Source organism: Poecile atricapillus, chromosome 25 (assembly GCF_030490865.1).
Source record: "Poecile atricapillus isolate bPoeAtr1 chromosome 25, bPoeAtr1.hap1, whole genome shotgun sequence".
Classification (NCBI taxonomy): domain Eukaryota; kingdom Metazoa; phylum Chordata; class Aves; order Passeriformes; family Paridae; genus Poecile; species Poecile atricapillus.
The window spans coordinates 1,193,851-1,208,341 of record NC_081273.1 but is presented as its reverse complement, the minus strand read 5'-3'; the positions used below and the strand labels follow the sequence as shown (position 1 = coordinate 1,208,341).

At 53.4% G+C, this 14,491-nt stretch overlaps 1 protein-coding gene across 3 annotated transcripts in view; it reads right to left on the bottom strand.

Moving 5' to 3' along the window:
• Positions 1-4,123: 4,123 nt before the first annotated feature.
• ETS1 (ETS proto-oncogene 1, transcription factor) overlaps positions 4,124-14,491 on the bottom strand; it is a 79,542-nt gene continuing 69,174 nt past the window's right edge. For all 3 annotated transcript variants that reach the window (XM_058856952.1, XM_058856951.1, XM_058856953.1), the window contains 2 exons: positions 9,645-9,763; positions 4,124-8,732 (listed from right to left, as the gene is read on the bottom strand). In XM_058856952.1, the coding sequence (XP_058712935.1) occupies positions 8,517-8,732; positions 9,645-9,763 (335 nt within the window). In that variant the 3' untranslated portion in view covers positions 4,124-8,516. The remainder of the gene's footprint in view (positions 8,733-9,644; positions 9,764-14,491) is intronic.

Genomic DNA, 14,491 nt, shown 5'->3' with positions numbered 1-14,491 from the left:
GCTCTTCCTGCCCTTCAGACAGGAAGCAAAGCCTTTTCCTGCTGCCAGATCCCCCTGCTTGGCTTTCTGGGTTCATCCAGCAAAGGATTTTCCCCCTGGAGCAGAGCCCCCAGCACAAGGACAGCGATGCCAGCACCAGCTGGGAATTTCGAAGGAACAACCAGGACAGAGAAGGGGAAAAACAGAAAAAAAAAACGAAGAAAAACTTCTATTGGGGAATTTTAGTTTTATTTTTTTTCTTGGAGAGGATGATTCCCTTCTCCAAAAGAAACCCCTTCTCTGGCAGGGTTGGAGCTCAGCAGATTTCACTCTCCTCTCCAGCCTTCCCAGCCTGCTCCTGGCTCTCTCCAAGCCCTGGATTTGGGCTCGGAGCCGCGGGCTCACCGCAGCTCTGTGGTGGGCACGTTGGTGGTCTGCCCCAAGCCAAGGCCTTGCGTGGCTCTGGCTTCACCTCGTGCTTTCCAGCTGGGAAATGTCATTAATCCGAGCTGCAAATGCACGGCACCATTCCTGCCATGCCTTTTCCACTGTGGAGCAGGAGGATGTGGGGTGGAGGATGCCAAGGATAAGCTCAGGAGGAGCGTGGAGGGCTTGGGATGGTGGGAGGGGGGGACAAGAAGGGAAATGTGGGAAGGCAGTTAAGGAATGAGCATGGAGGAGAAGGGAGAGGCTCTCCTGGGTCCATGAAGGGCAAGCCAAGCTCAGGGAATGGGAAATTGGGAAATTTACCCCGTGGAAAGATAGCCTTGTCATAAGGAAAAGATAAGCTCATTTCAGAAGGAGCAGGCTGGGAGCATCCTCTTCCCTTCCCAAAATGATGCTGAAGGCAGGAGGGGGATGCAACATGTGGGGACCATCCCCATCCCAGGGATACAGATTTCTGGGGAGTATTCTCACCCCAAGGATGCAGCATGTCAGGGAGTACCCTCACTCCAGGGATGAAGTCCTTTGGGGAGCATTCTCACCCCAAGGATGCAGCATTTTGGGGATTTGGGGACCTCCACCCCAGGGACACAGAATTTTAGGAAGCATCCTTTGATGGATGAAGAATTCTGGGGAACATCCCTGTGCCAGGGATTCTTGGTGAGCATCCTCTTGCCAGGACCATTCCTACTGCAGGGATGCAGCATCTCAGGAACCATTCCTACGCAGGGATGCAGAATTTGGGGCAGCATCCCTGGCCCCGGGCTCCCCGCGAGGCCCCCAGCCCCCGCCGCAGGAGCTTTGGCCCCGTGTCCCGGCAATCCCGGCCCGCTGCCCTCCGGAGCAGCCTGGCACAAAGGCTCATTGTGGGAGCGGCTTTCAAGCGAGGCCAGGGAACGGCCGCGCTCCCGGGAGCAGGGAAAGGCCGCTGGAAGAGACGGAAAGTTGCTGTTGGACGAGGTTCAGAGGCCGGGGCTCTGCGGGAGGGAGCCGGGGGAGGAAAGCAAACAGCGGAAAGTGCTGACTCCGAAAGGCAACCCCGGCATCCCACGGCAGCACCCCCGGCACGGGGAATGGGCACCGAAAGTGTCCCAGCGCCTCCCAGCAGCTTTAAATCTCCTTTTGCCGGTGAAACGTGCTTGATGTGCCCGGGAACCATCCGCGGGATGTGGAAGGGTGTGCACATCCCGCACGGAATCACAGAATGGCTTGGAAGGGATCTTAAAGATCATCCAGATCACCCAGGAAAGAGCCAAGCTCGTCCCCTGCTGCTCAGCACCCCATCCTCCTCCCTCAGCCTCTCCCTCTGCACCCCTCTACTGCCTCCCTTGGACCTCACCCTTCTCCTCTTTCACCACCTCCTTCCACCTCCCTGGGACCTCAGGGGATTCCAGAGAGCCCTTCCCTCACTTCAGCCATCAGCAATTCCTGTTCCGCTCTCGATCCCAATTTCCCTCAAACAGCAGTTTCAATGGCTCATTTCAAGACACCGATCCGAAAATGTCCCTTTTCCTCGCTGTTCCCTACTTGGAGGGCAGCTCACGGAGTTCCCGGCTGTTTTGGGGCACAGGAACGTCCTTCATCCCGCAGCCATCCCCCGGGATCCGCTGCTCCATTGCTCTGCTGGGTGTGTGCATCCCTGGATAATCACCTGCTGCAGTCTGGAAAAGCCTTCTGCCCGCTCTGGCTCTGTTCAATCCCACACAGCAGCACCCGGGAGAATCCTCCTGCAGCTGCCATCCTCCACACACGCAGGATTTTCTTGCTGGGGAGGACTTCACTCCCAGCAAATCCTTCCTCTCAGCTCAGTTCTTTCATGAAGCTCATTTATTCCATGATCCTACAGAATGGATCGATGGTCTTGGAGCAGACTGAATTCCAACCTGAATAATTATATTCTGTGATTCCAAATTTCCATGTTTTTTTATCAACAGCTTGGTTGCAGGATGCTGCAAAGGGGATGGATTTTGGGAGAGCAGAGCTCTCTGGCTGTGATGGATTTTTCCATGGGAAAAGCTCTGTGTCTCTCCCCAAACTCCGCTTCCCCATCCCAAATCTCACTGCGGCCGCTGGTGGCACGGAGACCCTCGGGAAAAGGAGGGGACAGGGCAGGGACATCAAGGGAGGCGCATTTGCTCCGTGTGGCCCTCCCGGTGCTGGGGGAGGTTAATGGGTTAATAATTAACGGGGAGCTGTTAATGGGCATCACCCCCGGCCGAGCTCCAGGTGCGTGGGGTGCCCCGTGGGTGTTTTTAGTGCGGGTGTTCCACAGGCTGCGATCCCTGGGGAATGCAGCGGGATTGGGGCTGCGGGGACCTGCTGCATCCTCAGCTTCATCAGGGAGGGACAATCCCCGAGAACCGGGCACCTCCATCCCTTTGGGGTTCGGCTGCTCCCCCAGGCAGAGTCTCGGCACGGCTCCCTTTGGAAAGGAGCCGCTGGATGTTTGTTTTCCCGGGACAGCCGAGCAGGAGCCCCGGCGGCTCCAGCTGGGATGAAAAAGCCGAGCCGGGATGAAGGGAAAGGCGAGCCCCGCTCCGCTTGGAGCTGCAGGGAAAGGATGGAGCGGGCTGGGAGCTGTCCCAGGGCTGGCCCAGCTTCGGCTCCATCCCCTCCGAGCTCAGGGATCGGCTGAGCCCCGGGACTGCAGTGATGGCCCGGGACCTCGGGCCGGCTGTCCTGAGGCCCAGCAGGATTCTTCACCCTCATCCTTCAGTATCCCGGGATTGCTGTAACGAGTTGTTACAAATGGAGAGAATTCCTAATCCTGGATCCGCGTGTTGTGTCCCCCCCGTGTCCTGTCCACTGTTCCTGGTATCCAACAATCCCGAGCATCACATTCCTGAGCAATGGCTCTGATCCCCTTGCTGCTGACTCAGTCGATCCAGCGTCACTGCTGTCCCTCGGGAATTTCCCATCACGCAGCCTCTTCTGGATCATCATCTGGACCATCATCATCATCAGGACCATCAGCTCCTGCTCCATGGACGTCTCCCAGATGCCGGATTCATTAATCACCACTTCCAGAGGCTCTGGCTCCAATCGAGCCCCATCCAGCTGGGCACAGCAGCTTTCCTTCTGGCTTGATGAGGACAGGGAAGCACCAGAGCCAGCAGAAAATTCCCTGGAAAAAGCATCCCAACTCCTGTGCAGGCTTGGGAGTTGGAATCATTGTCCTTCCAACCCAGGATATTCCATAAAGGATTCAAATGTGTTTTATTCCAGGCTCTGAAGCAAAATTGTGAAGGATTTGGAGGGTGCCGAGGTGGATTTCTCCTCCCCGGGGGCCACATCCAGGAGGAAAGCGAATTCCCAGCACATCTTCCCTCTGGTGGCCGTGGGATCGGGAGTTTGGCACAGCCGTTCCCTGAGATCCTGCTGAGGAAAATGCCACTCTCAGAGCTCATTTGGGCTGGTGAACCACAGATCTCCCATGCTCCCAGTGAGGATTTGGGATGAAGGAGGCTTTGGAAAGCCTGGAATGTGGATCCATGATCCCAAGGTGAGAGGGAGCTGTGGGGAGCATCACACCACCATGAGCTGCAATGTCAGCCAGGCCCTTCTTTCCCATAAAACCCCAATTCCAATAATGAGAAAAATAGAGAAAGTGCTGGAATTTCTACAGTTTTGCATTGTTTTCCCACTTTCTGTCCCAAATCTAAAGAGGAAAGGCAAGGAATAATCACACGGACACCAAGGGTTAGGAATTATTCTTCTTTTAATTTCACATGGTTTAAAATACGATATGAAATAAGGCTACAGTATATAAAAAACTCTCCAGCAAAATGATGTGCCAGCATCAGCAATTAAAACAAAACCAATCCCCTCCTCTAGGAATTCAATGGAGGAGGGATTTTATTTTTCTTTTGAATCCTTTAAAAAAAACCAAACAGAACCAGACACAACACACGGACACACACACACATCGCTACATCTCTAAGCTACCTCAGCTCAGGTTTTTTTTTAAAAAAGCACCTGCTTTTTCCTTGTTGTTGTTTTTTTTTTTTTTGGTTTTTTTTTTAAATCTCACTTTTAAACTTTTTTTTTTCCCACTTTTAAAAAATATAAATTATATGAAAATACACGTTGGAAAATAGTTGAACAGCACAATATAACAATCTCTTTTTTTTTTTTTTTACTTCTAAGTTTATCAGCTTAAAAAAAAAGTGTAAAACCAAAATAAAACAAAAAAAATACATTTTTTGTTTTTTGTTGTTTTTTTTTACTGAGGCAGTTAATTCCTGGAGATATTCCATTATAACATATATGTATACATAGACTTATCCTTTATTTAAACCTCTTTGGAATGTAGACAACAGCTCCTGGGTGTTACATAGACCCTACCAGGGAACAGAGCACACCAAGGCATCCCAGTTTTCCAATGTTCACAAGGAACCAGCAACTGAATCCTAAAATCTCAGAGAAAACCCCTCCAAAAAATCAAAACTCAGAAGGTGGAGACGTTTTCTGCAGCATCTGGATTTATTGGTGCTTTCTGGGACTGTTTTTTGGAGGAGATGTTGGTTTGGGAAGACAAGAGAAAGTGAAATTTGACATTATTCTTTATTTTTTGCCCTGTTTGGTTATTTCTCCCCCTGACCAGTAACAGCTGGATTGGGATGGTGGGAGTGTGGGAATAACATGGATCTCCACTTGGACACAGCACAGGGTCCAAGGATGATGATGATCCCACACATGGAGATGGAGAGGGACTGGCAGGAAAGTGCTTGTGGTTTTTGTCATTATTGGGGTGGGTTTTATCATTATTGGGTTTTTTCCTTTATTTTTGACTTCCCAAATATCAACTGTCAGAGCCCACAAAGCTGTTTGCAAGTAGGGCTCAGGCTCTGCCAGAGGGGCCAAGGGGACACCAATCCACATGGAAACAGCAGAAAATGAGCAGGACACAGAAAATATCCCAAAAACTCACCCAAAGCACCTGAGACATTCCAAAGCAAGACAAAATGACCTCGTTTCCAACACTATCTGCGAGGGGAAATTCGCTCCTGTGTGGAGGAAGCAGCACAGGAGGGAGTCCCAGCCCTGGCAGATCTCCATCATCTCTCTCAAATCCATCCTTCTGGGCCAGCAGGTGGGAATTAACCGAGCTTTCATGGACTTGAAGGAGCTCAGAGGGTTTGGGTTGAGCTCGTCTGGCTCAGCACAGCCCTCGCCAAAGGCCAGCAATGAAAAGCAAAAGGAAAAAGGAACCAAAGCAAAAGAAACAAAGAGAAATCTGCACATTTCCAGTGTATAAACAGCACCCATCTCTGGGATGGCCTCTAGAATGGGAATAAAAGCAAAGGAAAATCGGAAATGATGGAGCTGATGTGTCTGGGACTGTTCACTGAGGCTGGGAGCTGGGAGGGCAAAGGGTGAAAAAATGATGGAGAAACTCCAGCCAGAGGTTCCTTCCAAAAATCCAGAGCTGCTTCCCATGGCTCCCTCTTCCTAACCTCGAACCATCTCCCCAAAATCACTGGGAACACCCAGACTCGGCTTGGAAACCTGGAATAAGCACAGTGGATGAGGGATTTATCCTGGCAGGGGGACAGGGTTGTAGCCAAAACTGCAATTCTTCCTATTGGAGGGAAACTTTATCCCATTCTTTTTCTTTTTCAGATGGAGTACCTGAGAAACCAGGAGGGATGTCCTGGGACACGGCCCACGCCAGGGGCAGGAGCTGGGATGTCTGGGAGTCCCTTTCTAAAGGTGAAGAGGGATTTAAGTGACCCATGATGGGCAAGCTCAGGGCACTTTGCAACAACCACCAACATCCCAAAAAAATCCTCTGATGGAAATCCAACCTTTCCTGTTGGGATGTTCTTTACCAGCTCCTCCCTGTGCACTCTGTGCCCTCACAGCTCTCCTGGCTCCCTGTCCAGCTGCCCAGCCTTGGCTGATCTGGCCCAGAGACCCTCTGGGGGTCTCATCCATCATATCCCTATTTTCCTTTCCTCCCTCCAACTTGGCCAGGCTGCCTCCATTCTCCTCCTCCCTGCCTGCCCGAGGAGATGAGCCCAAGTTCCACTTCTCAGTGGGCAGCGTCCCTTTCCTCCTCTGGGGTTCCCTTCACCTTCCTTCCATCCCCTCTTCCCTCCTTTCCACCCATCCCAGCCTTTCCTTCAGACAACCCTCAGCACCTGAGTGTAACAACCTCCCTTCCTGGACCCCCTCTGCTTCCACCCCCTTGGCAGGAGCTCCCTCCTGACCCTCCCATTTCCCCTCCAACCCCCCTTTCATAAGGACACAACAGTTTTGGGGCTGACTTTCCCTGCAATGAGCAGTTTTAGGGTACAGAAGTGCTGGGTGCCCCAGCTGCAGAGGGAAAAGAGGAGCCCAGCACCTCTGGGCATCACTTTGGGATTGGGCTCCCCTCCAGCTCTGCCCCTGGGGGTGGGGATGTGCCTGAATATTCTGGATATTTCACAGATTCCTGTCCTGCCCCTGCTCCATTGGGATCAGGAGTCACTCTGCAGCACTCTGGAAAGGCTCTGAGCCCCCATTCCCAGCTGTCCCACAGTGCCTCTGGAATGAACTCCGTGCCCCAAAGACACACACAGCACACAGAGAGGGGACTTTGGTAAAGTACAAAACATTGCCTTTAAATGCAATCACCCAGAGGGGTGAAAGATTCCCTTGGGTGGAATTGATCTGCCTCTGGGATATGGGAACAACCTCTGAGCCTCCAACTCCCAGCAAGAACACCTGAGGGGTGGGGGATTGTCCTCAGCCATCCAGGGAGCCCTGGGAACAGCAGGAGAGACCCCTCCAGAGCAATCCAGCTGCAGGAAGGGTTGGGAGGCCAGAGGGAGGGAGCAGCTGCCCTGGGAGTGATCCCACAGTCGGCCGTGCCTGGTGTGAGCAGCAGCCCAGGAGGCAGAACGAGCCCATTTGCAGGGACAATTTCCTTTCTGCTGTGCCCACACACGGCCATGAAGACAGAGCTGCTTGAAACAGGAAGGAAAAAACATTTCCCTTTGGGTTTTGATCATTTTCCTGATTTTCCCCCTCAATTAACTTGCATATTTTCCATTTACCACGTTGAAAACATGGGAATTTCTCTCCTTTCTCCTTCTCAAAAAAAAGTTTTCTCTAAGCACCAAAGTGTTCCTTGAGCAAAAGAAGTGATTTGGAAAATGCAAAAAGACATTTTCCATGGAAATTTTGAGAGGATTTGTGCAGCCAGAGATAAAAAAATAGCAGGGATTTCAACCAGCATTATCAGCACAGCGTGTGGGGCTGGAAACATGAGTGGCACCCCCAGCCAGCATCAACAGGAGCCACTTTGGAGTTCATTTTTCCATCCCAGTCCCAGCATTCCAATTCTCCAGTGGGGTCTACATAAACTAATTCCTTTTCTTCTCTTTCCTCCCTGGGATAAAACTCTCTGCTGGCAGAACAGAAACAAACACACACAATATTGCAATACTGAGACCATCTTAGAGCTTAAGACTATTTAGGAAAAAAAAAAAAAACCAAACAAATACTGGCACAAAATTTAATAAAATAAAACTTTAAAAAAAAAATAAAAAAAGTCTTGATCCCTCCTAGGAAAAATTCTATCTCTTGTAGAAAAGAAGACAATGGACAGAAAGGTGATGGAACAAGAACAACAGTTCTTGGTTTTTTCCTATATTGCCCCTCCCCAAAGCAAGAATATTCACCCATTTTGGTTTTCCAAAAGAAAAAAGTTTAAATTCCTCAAATTCCTCAGGAATATTGTCATTCCTGACCTGTCAGTTTGTGTGTGAGCAACCAAAGGGATCCATTCAATCCCACTTTTTTCTAAACAGCCAAGGGTGGGGAGGGGACTGTTGGTTTTTTAAGTGAGCTACATTTTTCTGGCTTTCTTAAAACTCAGAATTTTCCCCCAGAAAAGCCTGTCTTGGAGCTTTCAGGAAATCAACAAAAGCCCATCCTTCCCAAAAGTTTTCCTCTTCCTCCCCCCTCTCCCCCGACATCCTCAAAGCCTCGAATCGGAGTGGCCCTTGAAAAAAAACGAGCAGAAGAACAGCGAAATTGAATAAAGAAGAGCCACCAAACGAGTCCCGTGGGCTCTCCCCGAGGACAGCGGCGGCGCCGTGTCCCTGTCACTCGTCGGCGTCGGGTTTGACGTCGAGCATGGCGTGCAGCTCCTCGGGGGTGTAGCCCAGCAGGCTCTGCAGGTCGCACACGAAGCGGTACACGTAGCGCTTCCCGGCCGTCTTGTGGATGATGTTCTTGTCGTAGTAATAGCGCAGCCCGCGGCTCAGCTTCTCGTAGTTCATCTTGGGCTTGTTTTTCCTCTTGCCCCATCGCCGGGCCACCTGCAGGGAGCGGGCACAGGGAGGAAAGGTCAGCCTGGCTCGGTTGGGATGTCTGTGTCGATGTTCCCTTCCCAGCAGGAAGACTGGGAAGGGAACAACATTTCCCTCGTCATTAAGAATCGATGCTTGGGAAAACCAACCTCTGTGCAATGGCAGACCATGGCAGAGTGCTCTGTGAGCATTTATTGGGATGATTTCATGTGCTACCTCAGATATAGCCTCATATCCCAAGTCCTTCAACCCTTTCTCAAGGTTTCTCTTGCCCGTTCTAAACCAGATGACACCAACATGCAACGCCCAGTGCCCGTCACTTTTGCACTTTGGCAGGCTGCAGTCACTCATGGAGTTATTCAGGTTTAAAACCTCTAAGATCATGGAGTCCAGTCGTTCCCCAGAACTGATCCATGCCACATCCACACAGCTTTTAAATCCCTCCAGGATGGGGACTCCATGGGCAGCTGTGCCAGGGGCTGGACAGCCCTTTCCATGAAGGAATGCTCCCTAATATCCCTGAACCTCCCCTCGAGCCACTTCCTCCTGTTCTGTCACAGAAGGGGCCAAACCCCACCTTCCAGGGTGACAAAGATCACAAAGGAGGGGACAAAGATCTCACCTGCTCCCCAAAGCAGGGGACAGCCCCTCACCTGTACCCAGCCTTTCTGAAGAGCTTTGCCACGGCTCCTCTCCCTAAGGTGTTCCAGCTACTTCCCACCAGCACCACCACAAACCCCCGCTTCCAAAGGGTGACTGCACCACAATTTTCAACAAATTTTCAGTTGGACTCTGATTCCTTGGTTGCCCAACATATCCAAGACCAGAACAAAGTGGCTGCCCAAAGGGATGAGGACAGGCTTATCCACACCAATATTTCTGAGGAGTTTGGGTTGTGCACTTAATTCCAGGGCACTTTACCTCGTCTGGGTCTGAAAGTTTGAACTCCCAGCCATCGCCCGTCCAGCTGATGAAGGATTGACAGGACTTGTCAGTGAGCAGTTCCAGCAGGAATTGCCACAGTTGGATGGGTCCACTGCCTAAAAAGACAAGGGAAACACGGGATATTAATGCCAGGAAAAGCACAGATCATTCTATCACAGTGGGGGAAAAATTCTCATGCAAAAGGTGCTCACTGAATAAAATAAAACCTTCTGTCAAAAACAGCCATGAGCAGCCACAGGGCAGAAGCTGAGCTGAGAGTAAAACCCTACAGGTAACAAAACTTCCTATTTGCAGGAAGAGCTGAATATTCATGCCCTGGAATGCTTCACGTGGAGTTACATAAATAGGATTATTTTTCTGGCACACAAACAGGAGGAGTCACTGCCTTGGCACCCGAGTAGCACCGATCCCTCTGTGCCAAAGAGCCGCCGGCCACGGCTGAACTCCGGCAGACTCCACTTCCCGACCTTGACTCTTTGCTCCGTGCTGTCGATTGAGATAAGGGGGACCCAGGTACGAGAATTCCTTGGCCTCTTTCCAGGACGTGTTGCTGCAGGAATGGGCTCTGCTGGCTTGTGAGGAGGGTGAGGGCACACAGAGCTCCCCAGCCCAGGATCTCCTCGTCACCGCCTTGGCACAGCCTCAGCAAATCCATGAGGAACCTCCCTGTGGCTGCTGCTCCCCTGAGGCAGCTGGAGAGGCACGAGGTGATGTGGAGCAGCCCATGCCACGGGTGTTCCACCTGTCCTGCCACGCCTGGTTCCATCTCCCCTCCAATCGCTCATTTTGGCCATCCCCAGTTTGTGTCAGCGCAGCCGCTGAGCGCCTGTGGCTGGGTTTGGCTGGAGTCATGGAGAACTTTTGAAATACTCATCTCTTCCTTGGCCTTGTGTCCCAAGCCAAGGTAGAGGAGAAGCCCTGGAGCTAAAATCTCTTTGATGAGCAACTTCCAAATGTGGCCACGCCCCAAATATTGCACTTAGCTGTGGGCAAGGTGTTTTGGCAGAGACCCTGCCATGGTTTAAACCTAGCTTGGAATAGATCACTAATAATGACAATAATTACAATGAGACAACCAGAGGAGAGAGGAAATTATTTGTCCCACATGGAATTGCACAGGCTGGATTAGCTGGGGTAATCCCAGTGCTGACAGCACTGAGCAAAGCTTCAAGCAGGGAAAGAATGAGTTATGGGCTCAGGAAAAGGGATGGAGCCCAGCCTGTTTCCAGGAATGCCAATGGATGCTGTCCGAGCTGTGGCTGCAGGATAAGCCACGGAGGGAAGGGAGGGCTGCTCCCCTTCTCCACACAGTTTAAAATGACTCAAAAGCTGCTGGGGAGGAGGAAATGAGAGAGCTGGCTCCAGGACACGGGAATTGCTGTGTCCCATCCAGCCTTTCCCAAAATGTTTCTCCCCTGTTATCCCTGTGGAACTGCTCCAGGGGTTTGTCAGTGCCAAGCCTGGGGGCTATCACAGCCACAGGCAGGGCAAGGCAGGGAGCTCCTGGCTCCTTCTGCTGGAAATGGGAAGGGACTCAGCGGGGAAAGGCTCCAGCCCGTCACTCCTCTGGAGCTTGCCAAAATATTGACTCCACAACTGAGCTCTCCAGTAGAGATGGAGCTGGAATATCCATGCCAAAATGAGGGAGGAAATTCAGATGACGCCTTCGCCTCTTGTTAAAAGGGAAGAGCGAAAAGCCTGGCCTGAAGTGCCACCACATCTCCAGGCTCAGGGCTATTTATAGCAGTGAGCTCTAAAAGCAGAGAAAACACCGGGAAAATGGTTTAGTGGCTGCCTGAGGTCTTCCACAGGTGAATTCCTGAGGGGATGAGTTCTCTTGGCCCGTCTGACCTTACACCAACTCCCCACACACAGCCAGGGAGCATCCAACACCCAAATCAAGTTAACAGTGACACAGCCCAGGGACTCCAAGGGCAGGTCCATCCCCTCCCACTGATTTCTCTCCTACCCAACTGAAGAAAAAGGATTTTTAGTTGATTCCTTCCCCAAAATAAGAGGGATGGAAATTCATCACCTGGGTGCCGGGTTCTTGGGCAAGGAACTGCCCTCAAAACACCCCTGGACCATCCTGGCCCTGTGCAGGATATTTGGAGGTTCCAGCCTCACTAACCCCAAGCCAATGGCCAGTGCCATTCCTGTTTGGCTGCCAGCTGGCAGGGAGAGGTGTTGGGAAACCCAGGAATTCCTGCCCTCTCCTGCAAGCAAGGTAGGGCTCCTGCCACCACCCCCAGTGCCACTCTGCCGGGTATTTTGGAATTTCCAAGGAAGGGGTGTCTTCCTTGCAACAGGGATTCCCGGGGTCTATTCCGAGCTGCCTGCAGGACACGCGTAAAACCCCAAATTCCTCTCTCTGGACAGGCAGTTATGTGAGGAATGTGTTTATGCAGGGCTCCAGGCATGTCCCAGCTCCTGTAAACACCCCCTCCCTGCCCGAGGGGGAGGCAGCCAAGCCTGGCAGATGTGGCACCGCTCTGAGATGGCAGCGGGGTGGCAGGAGCCAAACCCCAGCACATGCCCAGGCCTGTGCCCCAAATCAGCGCTGGCAGGGAGGAGAACAGAGCAGAGAGCAGTGCTGGAGGTCAGGGCATCATCTGCTGCAGCTGTAATTAGTGCTGGGTGAGGGATCCTCACAAATGAGCCACTCTGCAGCCAGCAAGGGGCAGGGAATACCTTCCCATAGGATTTCAAGGTGGCTCATGCAGCAGTGCCACTCCCCTCAGTGTCACAGGACAAGCAGGAAGCTTCTAGGCTTGTCCCTGCACCCCAAACTTCCTCATCCACAGGAGCTGGGAGCAGTGCCCATTTTCCATCCCTCCTGCTCCAACCCTTGCCCTCATCCCAGTCAGGGCTGGAAATCCCCATCAGGATGCCAGGCTGGGATCACTCCATGGTACAAGCACACACAGCCAGGCTGTCCCAAGACATCCCACCACGGGATCTGCTGCCTTGCTTATCCCAAAACAACCACCAGTTCCTGCAGCCTGGATTGGGATGCAGCTCCAAGCGTGAGGTGCAGGGGCCCAAGGCAGCTGTTCTGGCATTGCTCCCTCCACACACATCCAGGGGCTGCCCAGAGCAGACCCAGCCCTGCCTGGGGACTGGGGGCAGCCCTTGCTCCACAAAAGACAAGGCGAGGACTCAGAGGGGTGGGGGTTCCTCCCACCCCACAGAGACCTCCTGCACCCACAGAGCTGCTAAAAATAGCACCCACAATGGGGGCCCTGTCTGGCCTTGGTGGCTCTGAACAGGGTCCTTCAGCAGGGACTGTCACAGCACAGGAATCCTGCAGCGTCAGGGGGAAAATATTCCCCTTGAGGCGGGTGATAGTCGGAATTGTGGGAACTGGGAGCTGCTGGCCGAGCGGGGCTGCCTCAGCACCGAGCTCTGATGGTGTCCCCAGAGCGAAGGGTTTGGTGTCACGCCATCCCTGTGCCATCCTTCCTTGGTCAGGACAGGTTCCCCAGCTCCCTCCCAGCCTCTGGGATACCGAGCTCTGCTGGATGGGGCCGTTCCAGGGGTGCAGTGAAGGTGGCACTGCCCAGCTGGGGCAGATGGGCACCACATGGGGAGGGCACAACCCCAGCCCCAACATCTCTCTCGGGACGGTTTTACACATCCACCCCTCCCAACGGCCTCTGTTTTGTTTCCCTCGGTTCAAACAAGACAAGAAGACAAAAAAACCCCACCTACCCCAGCGAGGCACTTCTGCCGGGCGCTCTGCGGTTTGTGGTTGCAACCCCACAAAACAAATGGCCCTGGCAACGTCTCCAAAACAGCCCCTGCCCCACTCACCTGCCCACCCTGCCCACCCCCTCTGATGGCACCACGGTCCCCAAATCCCCCAAAGGGTTGGGAGTGCTGGTCCCCATCACTCCCTTGTCACACCAGTTCCCACAGCTCCTGCCCGGGCTGGTGCTGGCATCAGACACTGCAGAGCGGTGGAGATCTCCAAAGAGCAGGGGTGGAAAAGCAGGAAAGGACCCAGGAATCCCCTTACTGAGGGAGCAGCATGGCCATGATGACAGGCAGGAGAGCAGCCAGAGGGCCAGGCCAGAGCTGCCTCCCTGCTGTAGCTGCTCTGCTCTCAGGCAGGGAGTGGTGGAAGGACTGGGCTCATGACGGGGAAGAGACCCACACAAATCATCGACTCCAGCTCCTGGCCCTGCACGGGGCAATCCCACCCTGTGCCTGAGAGAGCTGCCCTGAACTGAGCCCAGAGGCACCTGGCAAAGCTCCAGGGGTTCTGTGAGCTCCAGTGCCCCTGATGTTGGTCCTGCAGGCCACGAGCTGCTGAGCAGCAGCAGCTGGGTGTCTGGAGGAGACACAGCCAGAGCTGCTGCCCCCATCACCCCCAGGCTGGAGGAGCCCTGGGGAGAGCTGAGCTCTGCCACGCTTGGCCAGCGGAGCGTGGGGCTGGGTTTGCTCTCGTCTGGCAGGTGGGGCAGGAGCCACTGAACCGGCCCCGGTCCCACCCTCCAGTCCCCACCCAGGGGAGCCCAGAAGGGCACTGAGCCCATTGGGCCCTGCCTGAGGCAAGAGCAGGCAGGAGCTACAGGGTGGTCACCCTGAAGCTCAAGGACAGGCCAAGGGCACCACAGGAGCAGGGTAAGAGCAGCCCCTGCATCCCAGCAGGGCCAGGGGAGCTGCAGAGTGCAGGAGGAGGGGTGCCTGCGTTCCCAAACTCCCGTGCCCTGGCTGCTCCAGCCCTGCAGGGAGGATGCTGCTGCTCCCAGGAACGCTGGTCACAGCCTGGGGAAGGCAAGGACAGGCAGGCCACTGGAGTGTGGCAGGAAAGGGGACAG